The sequence below is a fragment of the Nyctereutes procyonoides genome, unplaced genomic scaffold (genome assembly GCF_905146905.1).
Source record: "Nyctereutes procyonoides isolate TBG_1078 unplaced genomic scaffold, NYPRO_anot_genome, whole genome shotgun sequence".
Taxonomy (NCBI): Eukaryota; Metazoa; Chordata; class Mammalia; order Carnivora; family Canidae; genus Nyctereutes; species Nyctereutes procyonoides.
The window spans coordinates 49,360,197-49,378,064 of NW_026575121.1; the positions used below are offsets into that span (position 1 = coordinate 49,360,197).

General features: G+C 37.9%; 1 protein-coding gene across 1 annotated transcript in view; it reads left to right on the top strand.

The window, feature by feature from the left end:
* Nucleotides 1-17,868, top strand: part of UBAC2 (UBA domain containing 2) — a 174,912-nt gene that overhangs the window by 99,224 nt on the left and 57,820 nt on the right. Inside the window, exons 5-6 of the mRNA XM_055335998.1 lie at nucleotides 7,623-7,746; nucleotides 11,338-11,385. Of these exons, the coding sequence (XP_055191973.1) occupies nucleotides 7,623-7,746; nucleotides 11,338-11,385 (172 nt within the window). The remainder of the gene's footprint in view (nucleotides 1-7,622; nucleotides 7,747-11,337; nucleotides 11,386-17,868) is intronic.

The following is a 17,868-nucleotide window of genomic DNA, read 5'->3' on the forward strand; positions in this document are numbered from 1 at the left end:
TATAGTTGTCAGAATGAGAGAGGTGATATTTACACTTACCCAGGACTGATATGGCTATTCGCAATCAGCTCTGAGTGCTGCATTTTATGAAGGGCATATAGATGACTAGTGTGACTATGCTGGTAGGGGTCTGGATCCTGAGTCTTAGGAGAAATGATCTAATAAACTGAGAATGTTTAGGCTTGGCAGGGCAGTGATCATCATCATGTATTTGAAAACTGTCTCACAGAAAAGAATTTAGGTTGTGTATGTCAATCTTCCTGACTCTAGAGAATAGAAGGAAGGCCAGTAGAGGAAGTTACTGGAGACAGCTTTCAAATCAAATTATAAAGGTAGTCTCCAAAAGTTAGGATCATAAAAAAATGGAATAGGCTGTTTCTGATTTAGGTGCCTATATAAACTGGTCGACTGTTTTCAGGAATGATATAGAAAGAATTGAATCATTTGGTAGGAATTTGTAACTCTGACTTCAGACCTTCCACTCTAGGATCTGTCAAAATGGCCAAGGGGCTTCAGCCCCTCAGTGATATCTTTCCATCTAGAAGCATACTTGGTTCTTCTAAGCTCTAAAAGGCTGAAGATCTATAAAGGAACACTGTCAGACAGAAGAGCAACAACTTACACAATTCTTTGGACCTCCATCTCACTGTCTGTAAAATAAAGGTATTGAAGTAAATGATCGCCAAGATAATTCCTAGTGCAAAAATTCTTAGGAAATAAAGAGATTTTATGGTTGCTGGATAAATATGATAAAATATATTCTAGGATGAGTTATTTAAAACTTGTATTGAAGAATACTTGAGGAAGACTCTGGGGTTTTTTTGTTTTGTTTTTTTAAAGATTTTATTTATTTATTCATGAGAGACACACAGAGAGAGAGAGAGAGAGAGACAGAGACACAGGCAGAGGGAGAAGCAGGCTCCACTCAGGGAGTCCGATGTGGGACTTGATCCCAGGACTCCAGGATCATGCCCCGGGTGGAAGGCAGGTGCTCAACCGCTGAGCCACCCAGGCGTCCCAAGGAAGACACTGTTGAGAAGCTTCTCTATTTGTTGAAAGAACATCCTTGTGGGGTGTTTTGATTTTTATTTTTTTGAAATAGCTTTTATTAGGTAAAACATTGTTATATAATGAAAAACTCACCTAGTTGAAGGAAATGTTCTAGCAAACTGGATCTACCTCCTATTTGGTATTAGAGAAGGCGAGTATGTAAAGAAAAGGGAATGGAGTGATTGTCCTGTGAGATGCTGTGGGGCATAGTGTGCGATAATTGCATGAGCCCACAAGCCTTATTTCTATTGTCTTTGAAAGTTACCAGGGTTTCTTCTGCTGTACTATAAAAGTTCAGTCAGTGTCCTCTTCTTAGAAGAGATACGATGGACATTTGTGATCTGAACTGAATGTTTTCTAGTATTCTATCAAGTACTGTTGTGAGTGTATAGTAGATACTCAGTAAATATTAGTGATATTAGTGGAAGGAAGGGAGGATAAAATGAACTATAACCTCCTTTCCTTTTTCTGTACTTCAGCTTCATATGCTTGAGCCCGGTAGGGCTCTCAGAAGTTAGCTAGTCATAGCTTGAAAAGGGTCAAACTGAATTATTGTTGACAATAGAACAGATGTTGTGTCATAAAATAAGGAAAAGAGAAAAACTGGTCAGTGACTAATAACATTATGATATTTTGTGAAGTCTGTGTGTATAGAAATAGCAACGGAAATTTCTACAAAACAACCTGTATGTTCATGGTCTGAAATGTGTGCTTTTGTATTATGGGTATGTATATGTGGTCTAGTACTTAGTCATCATTTAAAACTACACAGTGATTAATAACTTCTAAGGAATTTTTAAACTTCTTTTATTGGTGTATAAGACATGAACTGTGGTCATTAAAATTCCTGTCAGGATTTTTCTTAGTTCACATTGAAATGTAACCTCAAACAGGAACATGGCCTCCAATTCTCTATTGTAACATCATCCTTTACACTGTGTTGCTAAATATAAACAAAAGAACTTCTATAAATTAAGTACCTCAAAAAACCTGTCCTGGTGTGAGATCTCTCAAGTGCAACCAAAATAGAGTTTTATTATTATTATCAGGAGAGGAGAAGGCCATATTTTGAGTATGTATATGAAACTGTGTAGTTTGCCACTTTAAAGAGAAATTTATTTGTTCAGCAAGTATTTTTTAAGCACCGCTCTGTGTCAGGCATCGTTTTAGAGAGCAGTGATAAAGCAGCAAACAAAACCAACAGAAATCTCAGGCTCCATGGAGTTTCCCTTCAGTCAGAGAAACAGATGATAAGTCATGTAGTGGATTAGAAGGTTATAGGTACTATGGGAAAAGGAAATAGAGAATTCTGAGTGGGGTTGGGTCTGTGAGGTGGCCTAGGGGTTGCACTGTGGAATGAGGAGGCCAAGAAGGAGCTATGTAAGGAAAGAGCAGAAGGGTATGAGGGAGTAAATGGTACACGTCCTGGGAAGGTAGCCAGGAGGTGGACATGCCCGGGGGCACCACATGCCTGCTGGGGCTAGAGTGAGACACGCACTGGCCCAGCGTGGAGGGAGCAGCCACAGCAAGTGGCAGGGAGAGTTCAGGGTCCGGCATGCAGGGCCTTGTAGGTTTAATGGAAAGCTACTTTGAGTTTAGCTAAGTTAAAATATAACAAAAGTGTTCTCTTATGTGGTATTTAGAATGGCAGGGTTTTTCTTATTTCAATTCAGTTAACATATAGTATATTATTAGTTTCAGAGGTAGAGTTCAGTGATTCTTCTGTTGCATATAACATCCAGTGCTCATTACTTCACATGCCCTCCTGAATATCATTCCTCCCACCCTATCCCTCCTGCCCTCCAATGACCCTTAGTTTGTCTCCTAGGATTAAGAGTCTCTTATGATTTGTCTCGCTCTCTGATTTCATCTTGTTTTGTTTTTCCCTCCCTTCTCCTATTGTCCTGTTTTGTTTCTTAAATATGAGTAAAATCATATGATAAATCGTCTTTCTGTGATTGACTTATTTCACTTAGCATAATACTCTCTAGTTTTATCCACATCGTTGCAAATGGCAAGATTTCATTTTTTCTCATGGCTGAGTAATATATATATATATATAAAACCTCTTTATCCATAGAATGGCAGCTTATATAACTCTCTCTTCATTAAAATTGCTTTGTCAGTTTTTTTACAATCAAATATTGAGAGTAAATTATATGTAAGGATTTAAATAGTATCAGGGGATGCAATGCCAAATAAAATATTGAGCTTTCTGACAATTAACAATCTAATGGGAGACTTTTAAAAAAAAGATTTATTTATTTATTTATTTGAGAGAGAGAGAGAGAGATCATCCACACGCGTGAGTTGAGGGAGGAGCAGAGGGAGAGAACCTCAAGCAGACTCCTTGCTCAGCACAGAGCCCTACATGGGGCTCAGTCTCATGACCCATAAGATTATAATCTGAGCCGAAATCACGTGTTGGAGGGTCAACGAACTGAGCCACCCAGGTGCCCTTCTAATCGGAGACTTTTAAAAACTGTATATAGTTAACTAAAAGGGGATCATAAAAATAAACTCAAAATGGATTAGACCTATAGGTGTGACCTGAAACTATAAAACTCCTAGAAGAGGACATAGGCAGTAATCTCTTTGACATTGGCTGTAGAAACATTTTTCTAGATATATCTCTTCAAGATAGGGAAACAAAAGCAAAAATAAACTATTGAGACTACACCAAAATAAAATGAAGGAAACCATCAACAAAATGACAGGGCAGCCTACTGGATGGGAGAAGATATTGCAAATGATTTATCTGCTAAGGGATTAATATCCAAAAAATACAAAGAACTTCTACAACACAACACCAAAAAAACCCCACAAATAATTTGATTAAAAAGTGGATAGAGGGTCTGAACATACATTTTTTTCAAAGAAGACATATAGATAACCAACAGACACTGAGGAAAGATGCTCGTTTGTCAGGGATACGCAAACCAAAACCACAATGGGATATCATTTTACATCTATCAGAATGACTACAATCAGGAAGCTAAGACATAACAAGTGTTGGCAAGGATGTGGAGGAAAAGGGCAGCCTAGATGGCTCAGCGGTTTAGAGCCGCCTTCAGCCCAGGATGTGATTCTTGGAGACCCAGGATCGAGTCCCACGTTGGGCTCCTTGCAGGGAGCCTGCTTCTCCCTCTGCCTGTGTCTCTGTCTCTCTCTCTCTGTGTGTCCTCCATGAATAAATAAATAAAATCTTAAAAAAAAAAAAAGGATGTGGAGGAAAAAGAAGAATCCTTGTGCACTGTTGGTAGGAATGCAAATTGGTACAGCCACTGTGGAAAACAGTATGGAGGTTCCCTAAAAAATTAAAAATAGAATTACTATGATCTATTAATTCCACTGCTGAGTACTTACCCAAAGAAAATGAAGACACTTATTCAAGAAGATAAATGCACCCGTGTTTATTGCAGCAGTATTTGTAATAGCCAAAATATGGAAGCAACTCAAGTGCCCATTGATAGATGAATGGATAAGGATGTTGCATACACCTGTACACACACACTCTCTGGAATATTAGCCATAAAAAAAAAAAAGAATGAGTTCTTGCCATTTGCAACAACATGGATGGACCTATAGGATATAATGCTAAGTGAAATAAGTCAGAGAAAAACAAATACCATATGGATTTATTCATATGTGGAATTAAAGAAACAAATGAACAAAGAAAAGAAAAGACATGAAAAAGAGAGTCAAATACAAGGGAACAAACTGGTGGTTGCCATAGGGGAGATGGGTGTAGAGATGGGTGGAAATAGGTAAGACGATTAAGAGTATATTTATTGTGTGTGAAGGTAGAGATAAAAATGGAAGGACTAGCCAAATATCTATTTAAATAAAGAACATTTAGAGCACCAAATCACCTCCTTGCCTCAGATTGGTAGATGGCTTCTATGTCTGTTGTCACCCCAGCAGAGTCTAGTTTATTGTCTGGAGAGGTCTCTGAATTGCTGTAGGGTACTAGGCACAACCCTAACCACTAACCTCAAACCCCTGACCCTAACCATACTACTAATCCTAATCATAAGCCTCTGGAGAGGTTTCCAAACTGCTAGATATGAGGCACATCCCCTAAACCCTAAGCCCTGCCCCTAACCCTATCCCTAATACTAATACTAACCCTAATCCTCTGGAGAGGTCTCTGAACTATAGGATACCAAACATATACCTTAACTCTAACCTCAAACCTAACCCTATCCTAGAAGAAAAAAAAGAGTACATTTATTGCGATGAGCACTGAGTAATGTACAGAAGTGTTAAATCACTATATTGCACAGTTGGAACTAATATAACACTTATGTGTTAATACTTCAATTAAAAATAAATGAGTAACAAAAAGATTAGAATTATAGCTACTAGGCTATACTCATAAGTACTATCATATTTTGAAAAAAAAATCTGATCATACAACTCTTCAAGAATAAGGAATAGTTTATTGCCCTAAATTGAATGAGCCTCCTGTGCTGTGCCAAGTACTGTGGTGCATGCTGGAGGGTCTGAGAGGGTGCATTCCCTCCTTCCCTAGGAGGATGGCCAGATGAGGGAGACACTTGAGACTAATGTGCTGTGCTATGTACATACCTCAGCTGCCCTACCCTTGTCATCCTTCTTGTAAGACTGAGAAAGGTTGCATCTTACACATCTGTATCTCCCCTTGTTACCCAGTGTCTAGCACTTAGGTGTTTGCTACTTGGGGTTTTCCCTGTTCTGGCACTTGATGCATTCTTATAGATGCCTATTGATGCTGCTGCCATTTTTCATGTTATTAAAAAAAATCACTCCTTATCCTCTCAATTCTGCTTCTAAAAACAAAACTAAAGTGTATGTTTAAAGTGATTTTTTTTAATAACATGATCTCTATCAAAGAAGAGAAAACTTTGCACAAGAGGGTCCTGTGTTTCCACAAAAATGGAGAAAGGATATTTCTTGTATTTTTCTCATGGTAAAGATGTACTAGTGCCACTCAACAAAAAAGTAAAGGGAAAATAAAGGATTGAGTCATGAAGCCAAGTGCCTGATAAAAGAATTGGTGCAAATGTGTGTCCAGACCACTCTCCTCATTCGTGTTGCTTGCCTACTCCTGGCAGGAATGTGAGTGTGCAGTCCTGGAGCTAGTTTCTTGGCATTAGAGACTGCTCCTTACTCACAGATATAGCTGGAGCTCCTGTATCTGGGCTACCGCCTCTCGCACAGTGCCCAGGTGATTGATTTACTGTTTCACTGAAACAGTAAAAGTGAAGTAGCAGTAGGGTGAAGAAGGGAGCTTCTGGCCACGAGAGGAGTTGGAGTAATCCCTGTGGGAAAGAATTGAGCTGTCCTACACCATGGGTGTTAGCAGAAAAGTGAGAAGGACATTTATTCTGGAAGTATTACTTGTGTCAGTGAATACTTAGAAAAGCCTAATGTGCCCAGGGAGCATCTCTGGGGGAGTTAAGATGGGGGGGGGGGGTGGAGCTAGATCAGGGGAAGGGAGAGGAGGCCAGGTGTGCGAAATTACACTAATAAGAAAGAATTGGAGGCCTTTGCTATTCCATACTAATATTTATATTTCTTCTTTGGATACCAGGAGCCTGTAGAAGGATGAGTTTAAACAGGCATGTGATGTGATCAGAGTTGTGGTTTGTGTGTCAACAGTGTTAAAAGATGGATTAAAAAGAAATGACTTTGTTTAGAAAGACATTTGTGACTTTTGAATATGTCAAGTTGCAGGTATCAAATTGAGTTTCATAAGCAAGAGGAGGGACAGGCAGACAGTTGGTGGGTCCACTTCATTTTCGTAATCAGTGCCAGGGAAGGGCTTGCCATGAAACAAAGAGGGACTGGAGCAAGAAGAAGAGGGTATCATGGAACCATAGAGAGAATAGAAGAGTGGCAGGAGAAATCTGGGAAACTTAGCAAGAACAGGTTTTAAGGCAGAAGGAAAAAGGGGTTTGAGAGAGGGAAGGCAGGAGTGGTAAGGGTGTCAAGTGCTACAATGTGAGATGAGCCTTTGAGATATGACTGTGATGGATTATGTTTGTCACTTTTGTACAGTCTCTTTCATTAGATTTAAGTCATTCATGGGAAGAAAACATAGCAGCAACTTTAAATTTTCCCACAGTGCCCGACAATTAATTAGTAGATGCTGAACCACTTTGCAATAGTTTTAGGAGAATTGTTAGAGGGGCAGTCTGGGTGGCTCAGCGGTTTAGCAACGCCTTCAGCCCAGGTGTGATCCTGGAGACCCCGGATCAAATCCCACATCGGGCTCCCTGAGTGGAGCCTGCTTCTCCTTCTGACTGTGTCTGCGCCTCTCTCTCTCTCTGTGTCTCTCATGAATAAATAAATAAAATATTTAAAAAGGGGGGGGGAATTATTAGATAATTCGAGTTTTCATAAAATGTTATAAGTACAAGTTATTTCCAATGTGATGCATGTATAGAAACCCAACTTGTATATCAGAGACCATGTTTTTAGACAGAAACAAAATTATAAGCAGTGTTACTTCAGATATGTATTTGTTCGTGGTATTTTAAATTGAGTATTATACTATAGTGATTTTGTTTGTTTGTTTGTTTGCATAGCCTGGCACCTGTGTTTGCTCTGTTTGTACCATTTTACTGCTCCATACCAAGAATCCAAGTGGCACAAATTCTGGGCCCGTTGTCCATCACAAACAAGACATTGATTTATATATTGGGACTACAGGTACAGTATGCATTTTTATGTTCACATTTCTTTAATCAGATCTTTTCGGGGGGAGGGTGTCTTTTTCTCATTTGATCTCCTTGAAAACAATGGCTTTTTTTTCCCATAAGTTTGGCTTTATGATCTATATCAAATGTTCAAAGGAAGTGTTACAGAACAAGAACATCAAGGTATATAAAGTACTAGAATACTTTCATAGTCTTTAGAAATCTGATAAGAGCTTTCACTGTAATTTGTATCAGTGGAAAATATTTTAATTGCATTGTACAATTCTGTGTAAGTTCTTTTTAAAAATCACAGTATGAAGTAGAAACAAAGGAGAATAACCAAAAGGTAGAAAGTGGAAAATCACTGTCAAAATTAAATTATTGAGTACAGTGTCCCAAATAAAGTTCTAAAGAAAAAACCAGATATGCCTTACCCACTTTATACCTTATAGCATGTGCTGCATAGGCATGATGGCACTGTCACCATTTGCTAAATGGTTTGATATGAGGACCATTAAGAGTTCTTACTGTTTGATTTAAATTGAAAAAGGTTATGTTCACCAATATCTAGTGCCATTGACCTATCTCTGCTGGGTTTCAGGCCAAGTGACAGAAGATACACGATTTTCATTTTCTACCTGTACTACTCTTCACTTTTCTTTCACTCTCAGAGCTTTTGATGTGAACTTTTATTCTTCTGTTTCCTGTGGTACCATCTGTAGCTTGGCCTTTTGATCCACTGTCAATACTCATAACATTCCTTATCCCACACATATCAAACCGGATACTAGTATCTCTGTCAAATGTCCTCCTCCCTCCCCTTTTAACCTTTGGTGTTTCCTCCAACTTGTCTGGTGTGCTATCAGGTGTTATCAGTGGCTCATCTGGGGTGGGTGTTTCCTCGCCACTTTTACAACTGTTTCTCATGAAATGTTTATTCTTCATCTTTCAACCAGCATGCTGTTAACTCTCCTTTATCCTTCCTAGTGTTCATATCACCTAATAGCCCTTTTTTGCAGTTTATTCTTATTACTAGGATTTGCTGTGACACGTGGACTTTTTTAAAAGATGTTACAGCAGAAGGCAGAATGCAGTGGTGGAAGAGTTCTCTGGACCAGGAGCAGGACAGCCATGTTCTAGTTCTAGCATGGCACCCACTAGCCTGAGACTTGGGGCCAAGTTATGGAAGGGCTCTGAACCTCATGTTGACGCTATAGTTCTTCCAACTCTAGAGTTATAGAGCTCGAGAGGGATGACAAGTGTTGTTTTATTAATTATGACATAGGAATTCAGTGGAGCATTGTGGAAGGTCTTTAGAGCCAAGTGGACTTTGGTTTGATTATTTGCTTTGTCACTTTTGTGAGGTCCCATTTGCCCACCTGTAGAGTAGTAATAATAATGTCTGTTTTATGAGGTCACTTGAAGGATTAGAGATAATAGTATTGGTTGTTTAAAATAATCCAAACAAAAAATAAAATAATCCATACAGAACTAAGTCGATTGGTTACTATTATTAATTAATAATTTATGTCTCTAGAGCTGCCACTATTGGTTTTTCTGAGATTGTGAATGTCCCTTCTTTCTTTTTTCTTTCTCTCTCTCTCTCTCTTTTTTTCTTTTCTTTTTTCTTTCATAGAAGTTGGTATCAGAAAGTGGATGTGGAGATGCCTCATTGGCTTCTCAATAACATCTAGTCCTTAGCATGAATGGCATCCAAGGTTCTTTTTGCCTGCCCCTCCCCACCTTGAAGTGAATGTGAACCCTATATTCTCAAAGTTTCTATTCTTTCCCTATCTCCCGCCTCCTTGGACCTTCACACGTGTTTCTGTGCTATCTCCCACAAAACAGCTTTTTGAATCCAGGGACATTGGGTGGATGAATGAATGAGGGAATGACTAAATGACTGAATGATTTTAATCATCATCAGAAAAACAAAAATATATGAGAAGGTATCAGATGGCTTGAGAACCAGTCATGTAATGCCCTGTACTAGAGACTGTGGAAGATAAAATGATGAGACATAGCACCTATTCTCAAAGAGCCCAGTAGTGAGAAAAAACATGCACACTGTTAAAACATGAGCAGACGCAATTGAGACCAGACATACAATAGGATGAGGCACTTAAGAGTACAAAGAAAATAATTTTTTGTTGATGAAATTAATGATGTGCTCTTCCTACTTGTGTATAAAACATAGACGTCATGAGCACTATGCTGTGGAGCCAGACAACTTGAGTACGCTCCCAGTTCCATTACCCACCAGCTGTCTGACCTTGAGCAAATTCCTTAACCTTTCAGTTTTTATGATTAAAATAGAGTTCTTAATAGAACTTACTTTGTAGGATGATTAGAAGGCTTCCGTAAGTTCCATATATGAAAAGTGTTAAGATCCCTGCTTGGCACATAGTAAGTGCTGTGGAAAGTGTTAGCTGAAAACAAAAAACAGAACAGCAAAGAAGAAAGCATTAGTATTTTATTATTTTTAGAATAAGACTACAGAAAAATATTTTTCCACATAGTCTTATCCTTGTTATTTTCAGAATCGTTAACACTCTGCTACACCCATATTAGATAAAAGGATTAAGTTTTATTCATTTTTAAGGATTAAGTTTTAGATCAAGGGATTAAATTTAAATTTGCAACTGGTGCTCTTTTCTGTCTGAGGTAGCACTAGAAACAAAATCTGCCAGCCTCCTTTTTACTGTGCTTTGTTATCTCTTTCCTTTGAATCTGCCTTTTATGGATTTTTTTTTTTAATGTATCCTTGATAGATGTGCAGAACTTTGAGGTTTTCATCTAGCATAGTGTCTGCAGTTAACCCCTGGTTCTGCTGCTTTCTCTAGAGGCAGAAGTTCTTATACTCTCAATCTGAATATGAACAAACAGTAGGCTCTAGATCTTTTTTTTTTCTTTCAGGAACACTTTAAATCTCTATAACTTTTTTTTTTTTTTTTTTTTTTTTTTACCCTAAGCACAACTCTCCTATGTGAATAACTAGAAAACAAAGAGCGAGATTTTTATGAAACCTAATTCTAATTACTTCTACATTAATTAACTTTGATATCACTACTTAGTTTGCACTTCTCTGAGAGTTACAACAGTGGCCCACATGCTTGCAGAAGTCTGCTCATCTAAATTTGGAGTTGCAGTGATAAGAAATTAAAATGAGAGAATAATGTAAACTAATATTACTTGTCATTATTCAACACCAAGCATGGGATGTGACTACGTATTTTGTATGTTCTTGATTGTAATAATTTCTTTGTATGTGGTATTTCATTTGATTTAAATCAATTAATGTCCATTTGTAAAGAAGAATCTGCTTGAATTTCACTTATTTTTCTTTGTGTGGGAGTAGGCCAGGTTTAGTTAGTCTGTTTTAGGCTATGGAAAAGCTGAGAGCTTGGTTAAAAAAAAGAAAATAATAATAATATATCATTTTCTTTTGGATGACAGAATTGATGTTTATTAATTTTCTACTTGTTTATATTAAGAGACATTTGAATAATACTTCAATGATTATCACCGTAATTATGTAAAAACAAAAGTATGCTGTAACTGGCGGTTCAATTTCATTTCTAGTTGCCTTTTTTTTCTTTTGTAGCTTTTCACCTCTGGTTCCTACATCTGGATTGTAGCCATAAGTGGACTTGTAAGTGTGATTTCCCTTCCCCCTACTCTTTCTCTTTTCTGAAGCAACTTTAGGAAAAATGTCATGTTTGGATTATGGCTCACATTCAGTTGTCTCCAACTTTCTTTTAACCATGTCAGTTCCATCTCTGTGCTGCTCCCTTATTAATGCAAAGGGGACAGTTATACAAGCAGTTGAGATGAGGGGCAGTTTGTCTCAGTTTTCAAGGTAATTTTGATGAAAGTTTTAGCTGAGTTTTTTGTTAGTGTTTTTAAAAATTACCTTAATGAGTCGAACTCCTAGTAGGAAAAAGACCAAAAAAATGAAGTTGGATTTACTAAAAATAGCAAGAGATGTTCTGGTTGTTTTATAAGGAGACATTGTCATGCAGAGGGAAAAATAAGGTGAAATGGAAAGTCAGGTGGGCTGGAACTGGCAGGAGAATCATCGGGGTACGCAGCCAGGGCAGGCAGCAGGGATGAACTCAAGGATCAGGTCGTGTCCTCACCCACGTGCAAAAATGCCTTCATCTCACTCATCCCCCTTCCACTCTTTTAAATTTAATTTAATTCATTTCATTTTCTTAAGCATTTGTGTTAAACTCTGATCAGTTTATGAGATATTTAAAAAGACATCTAGAACATGAAGTTGGGCTTTATCTTTCATTTATGACTTAAATTTGCACTCCCAAATTTGTATAAAAATAAGTTTATAGTTATGTATATGGAATACAGTTTTAATTTCTTTCTTGGGAGAGACTAAGAGAATTGCAGAAAGGATTCATTATGGTGTATATAACATCGCAGGGGAAGGATTTGGAAATAACCATGCCCTCTCCTACAGGAATTGTCAGTAAGTTATCATGATTTATTCTTGTCTGCTCTGGTGAGTGGGATTGGGGCCCCTGTGTCATTATGTTAGGGCTGCTCATTTCTCTCCCTCATTTATGTGCTCTGTATCATTTCTTTTCTATGTTCATTCTTTTCATATACAGTTTAGTCCTTTGTTCCCCAAACTGCCAGCCCACATTTTGAAAGTTGAAATCACTTTGTTTTTCCCTCCATCGAAATCCATCTCCGATACCCAGGCCTTTAAGACCACAGCACTGACCTCCATTATGTGGTCTTTAAACTATCCAAGCCACTTGGTGCTCCTAAGACTTTATAGTGACTTGGTGACTGTGAGGTCAGATTCTGTCTGTGGGGCAAGATCACCAGGCTCTCCTCGGCCTGATCTGCTCCCACTTGAAACTGCCAGCTTGATTAACAGCTACTCCGCCAGCCTGCAAACAATAGATAGATAGCCTATTGCTCTCACAATGTAAGTGTCATGACAACCCACCATTTCTTTCATAATACACTGTGTTTCTCTTAGCAGTGAATGGTCTTGAGCCCTGTTTTTGGATATTTTCCTAAAGCACTTAAGAATTTGAGAAGTACCAGACTATATTCCATTTCATTGTGTTAGTTTACTATTGATTGATTGGCTCTTATTACCCAAACTCTTCTTTAATAACTCATTATGTGACATTTGTTTTAAGACATCTCATTTTATTTCTCTATTGTTCTCAGACTTCTGGTTTTAAATTAGATGCTTGCTATCACTGTAGAAAGTTTAATTTTGTGACATTCAGAGCTCTAGAATTGGATGTTGCCTTATTGTCATCTCTTTGTAGTCTTTTTAAAATCTAAAATATTCATGTTGTGGTGTAGTCTTTTCCAGTACACATGCTTAACAGGTGGTAGATACTTGTTTAAATTTCATTTTTTTGCTTTTTTTTTTCAATTACGTTTTTATTTTAATTCCAATATAGTTAACCAATGTCTTGTAATGAGCACTGGATGATGTATATGGAATTGTTGGAATTTTTTTTTTTTTTTTTTTTTTTTTAAGAAAGAAGTGAGGGTAGGGCAGAAGGAGAGGGAGAGAGAGACTTTTAAGCATGGGCCTTGATTTCACAACCCTGAGATCATGACCTGAGCAGAAATCAAGAGTCAGACCCTTAACTGACTCAGCCACCCAGGCTCCACAATAACAAATTTTTAACATAAAAAACTCTTGTTTAGGAGAGTAAGTAAAATTGCTCAGTATTTGGAATGTAATTCCCAAAGTTTAGCACTTAAATAATCCCCCATTAATGAATTCTTCTGAGTCAACTGAGATTTCACTTTTTATAGTGATTAATTCAGCCAGTGTTGACCTACCATGAACACAAATCTGATAAATTTTCATATCACTTTTACTTTTCATTATTATTCCACCACAATTAGATGATACTACATATATTTACAATGATTAATATCAGGATAATCATAGCCAGTTTTCCTTTATGCTCTAATGTTGGTGCTAGTTATGAATTTAATGAATATTTTATTTCTGACTTTTTCCAGAAAGCCATGTTCTTATTATGAAATATTTAATATAGTACACTTTAGATAAGGATAATTATAAAAGAGGGAATTAAAATTATTTGTAAATATTTGTTTTACACACTACTGATTGTAGAATTAAATTCTGAGATCCACAAAGCCACAGCCAGATGTCTGTTGCTCAACGTGACTTCTCCTCTCCTCTTCCCATATAAATCAAGTGACTTCCCTTTTTTTTATGCTAAATAAAATACTAAAAAGAAAATAATTCTTACTATCATGAAGAAATGCACAGATGGCATTCAACATTCTGGAAGAATGTTAGGAAACCTGCTAATGAAATTTCACCTTTCAGCATTGAAATCAATAATTCTCCTGACATACTGTGTGTGTTAAGGAAGTGATTTTATTTCAATCTGGCAGTTAAGTGTTTATTAAGAGAAAGAGCCTTTTTTTTTTTTAAAGACATTTGTGTAAAACATAAGTCATGTGTATCTGCTGTCATAGAAACCACAAACTTTACTCATGGTTTTCTGGAAAGCTGCCAGCCTCAGCTTTATTTTATTTAGTTATTGGTGGGTTTATTTTGGTTAGGCTAGTTATTATCTCTCCTTATGTCACTTATTCTTACATGATTGTAAATATTTCTGAATATATAACTTTAGAACACCTCATTGATTGGGCACCTGAGTGTCTCAGTTAGCTAAGTGTCTACCTTCTGCTCAGGTCATGATCCCAGGGTTCTGGTATCGAGCCCCATGTCAGGCTCCCTGCTCAGTGGGGAGCCTGCTTCTGCCTCTCCCTCTGCCCCCCTCAACTCATGCTCACATGCACTCTCTGTCTCAAATAAGTAAATAGAATCTTTTAAAAAAAATAATAAAATACCTCACTGATTGAAAGGAGAGAGGTTAATAGATTATAGTCAAGACAGTACTTTCTAGTTGGAAGCCCACTTTCTGTGTTCAGTGATGTCACGGAGAAAAACGAGGACCAAATTTCTTTCCTGGGTTAGAGGGGGAAAGTGTTCAGCTCACCAGTTGCCTGACAGGCAACTAACAACTGTCCTTCTTCAGTTCCATTCTGTGATCTGTCAGAAATTCTGCCTGCTGTCCAGAAAGCGTCAGGGGTATTCAGGATTACAGATAAAAATCATTCTGAGATTAATCACATATAACACTGATACGTGTTTTATGTTGAATCCTCCCTCCTTTGACAATTCTGGTTTTTAATACCACCACTTAATATTTAAAATACGATTGTTTCCGTGAAAGACTGCAAAACTGTAATTGGAAAGCTTGGTGATAGCAGCCAAGGGTAAATGTCTCCGTTTAAGCATGAATTTTGACGATGTTCTTATCTACCTCCTTCTGTCATCTTCTCCCCATTGTTTGACTCATCTTCTCAGTATCTTTGGTAAGAGACCTTCAAAGATCGGGGACACTCTTCACATCGTCACAGGTTCTCTAATCATGTTACATATTAACACTTCTTTTCCTTAAAGAATGTATTGTTTACTTATTGAATTTTATTTAAATTCTTTTTGTGGTTCTGCAGAGAACCTCTGGGCTGTCCATATCCCTGCACTTCTTCATTTTCTGCCATCGTATGAATCATAGTAGTGAGTCATTACCACTGGGATGTACCCAGATTCTCGAAAGTTGAAGTCTGGGGCCTGAGCTGATTCTGGAATGATTAAAACAGAAAGAGCCTACTTTTGCCAATTTTCTTTTTACAGTTCACATATTTATCATCATTTGGTACTCTTTCAAGCTGTTTGGGGGCTAGATAGCAGACAGGCCTGTATTTCTTGGACTTTAGGCTTTTCCCCTTCAGCTCCCCTTCACAACCTACCCATTTCCTGTGTTCATTCCCTGTTCTATACAATATACCAGGCTTTATCTTGTGATCAAGCAACCTTAATGTGAAAAAAAAAATCTGTCCTACCCAATAATGAGATTAGAAACATAGATCAACACCAGATTATTTAGGAGTCTGAATATGGTGTCTGTGTATTTTTTTCTGTAGACAGTAGGGATCTTTAAAGCTTTTCAAACAAAAAACTTCACGACGATGGGAGATTATAGAAGTCTTATTAGTCTTTGTAAATCATAGAAAAGAGGAAGGGAAAAGTGAGCAGTCTTGTAGGAGTCAGGATGCCTCATTTGTGGGCTGTGATTACTTTTTTCTCTTCTATCCACAATAGTTTAAAAGAAAAAATATAAAACATTGTCTTACGGTAACTGTAAAAGAAAAAGCATCAAACAGAACCTTACGTTGGTTGCCTTTCTAAGTCATGGTGGACCATTAAGGGGAAAGCTTATGGAACTAGCATCATCAGTGGAAATCCAAACTTGTGTGGAGTAGGTTTTGGAGACCTGACTGCTCTCTGGTGAATGGGAATGTGTGTGGGGTCCTCTGTTCCTTTCTGTGCTTTTCATGTCTTGTTCTCTTCATGCTTCCTTTTCCTTTTTCTTTCTTCCCTTATATTTCTTCTCTGGATTCACCAAAGAACAGTACAGTAGAGTGTGTCAGGTAACTCCCATGATACCCAGAGTTTTCAGTGGAATTTTAAGGATTGAGATTAGTTCCAGCAGTTCACTGAAATGAGGACAGACATAGCAGAGGGATGTCAAGGCTTGTTGGAGCTGTGAGGGTTGGCTGGGCTTGTGGAAGGCCACTTATAGAAGGAAAACATTAGTTACTTCCCAGGAAGTATCCAGCTGTAGAGGCTGCTTTCACCTTCTTACGGTTAATGTGGCATTTATAAATTCCAACATCAAATGGAGTGCTCATCAGCCCATTGTGCATCACTCACACACACACACGTGCACGTGCACAGTTTCTCTCTTGTATGTAGTCACTCATTCCTTCTCTCTTAGCGCCCTCTCCGTACCCCCTCACTCTGCCCCCATCCCCCATCCTGACCACAGGTAGCCAGGACCTACTGAAAAAAACCTTCTGTCCTCTGCCCTGGCATGACAGTTGTAGCTCAATCCAGGGCTGACAGTACAAATGTCCTATCAGGTATCTACAGGGAGGAAGTGACCAGTAGACTTTAATTTTTACATGTTCATTGCAAAGAAAATATTATTGCCAATGTCTTGATAAAACTGTCACAGAAGTGCCTTATAAAATATAGGTGTAGAGTTTTTATTGTTGCAATTAATTTTTTACCTATAGGTAAAAACCTAGCCTCCTTTCAAAATTTGTCCTCCTTGTGTACCAATCTAACCCCTATGCACCATATACTTCAAAGAAACTAAGTTTAACTTTTTCTGAACATCTTGTCCTGTCTCAGGATTCTGTGCCACTGTGCAGTCACTAATTTTTCCGTAACAAACACATAGCACTTACTGTGTACATGCACTTGTGGTAGATTATGTTATTCATTCAAATATTTTTGTTTGTTCAAAATATTTGCAGCCCCTCTGTACTGGGGGCCTCCATGCAGGACCTCTGCGTACTCTGTTAACATCAGGCTTTACACTGTGACTTACATTCGCCACTGAAATGTGAGAAGTGATGAGTGCTTCTCAAGCAGAAGTTTTAAGAGTTGCTGCACAGTTCCACCTTTCCTCTGTTCCCTTTGCCGTGAGAAAAGCATGTGCCAGATAGAAGCTACTCCTTCAGCCCAGACCTTAGAATGAAGGAGACACATGGAGCATGGTTGTGGCTGACATGCACGATGAGTGTGAAGGAAGTGTTTGCTCTAGGCTGCTGAAATTTGGGATAATTTGTTACCCACAGTGTAGCCGAGAGAAATCAGACTAATACAGCTCTTTTCTAAGCACTTTATAAGTATGATCTTAATTAGCACTTGTAAAAACCTGATGAAGTAGGGACTATTAGATGAAACTAAGGCACAGAGGATGAAGTGATTTGTTAAGAACACAAGCTAATAAGTAGTAGTGACAGAATTCAAAAGCAGGTCTTCTAGCAATAGTGTTTATGCTCTTAAGAGGTAGATTTGTATAACCATACGCAGTTTCTTCCAACTGTATCCCTTCTTTCACTGTTAGATTCCTTCTTTTCCTAGCAAAATCTTATTCATTTAAGTCCTGACTCTGAAGCTTTTTCTGAGTCAGCCCTATCTTTCAATTTAGGAATTATACACTATTCTTTATAATCCCCAGTG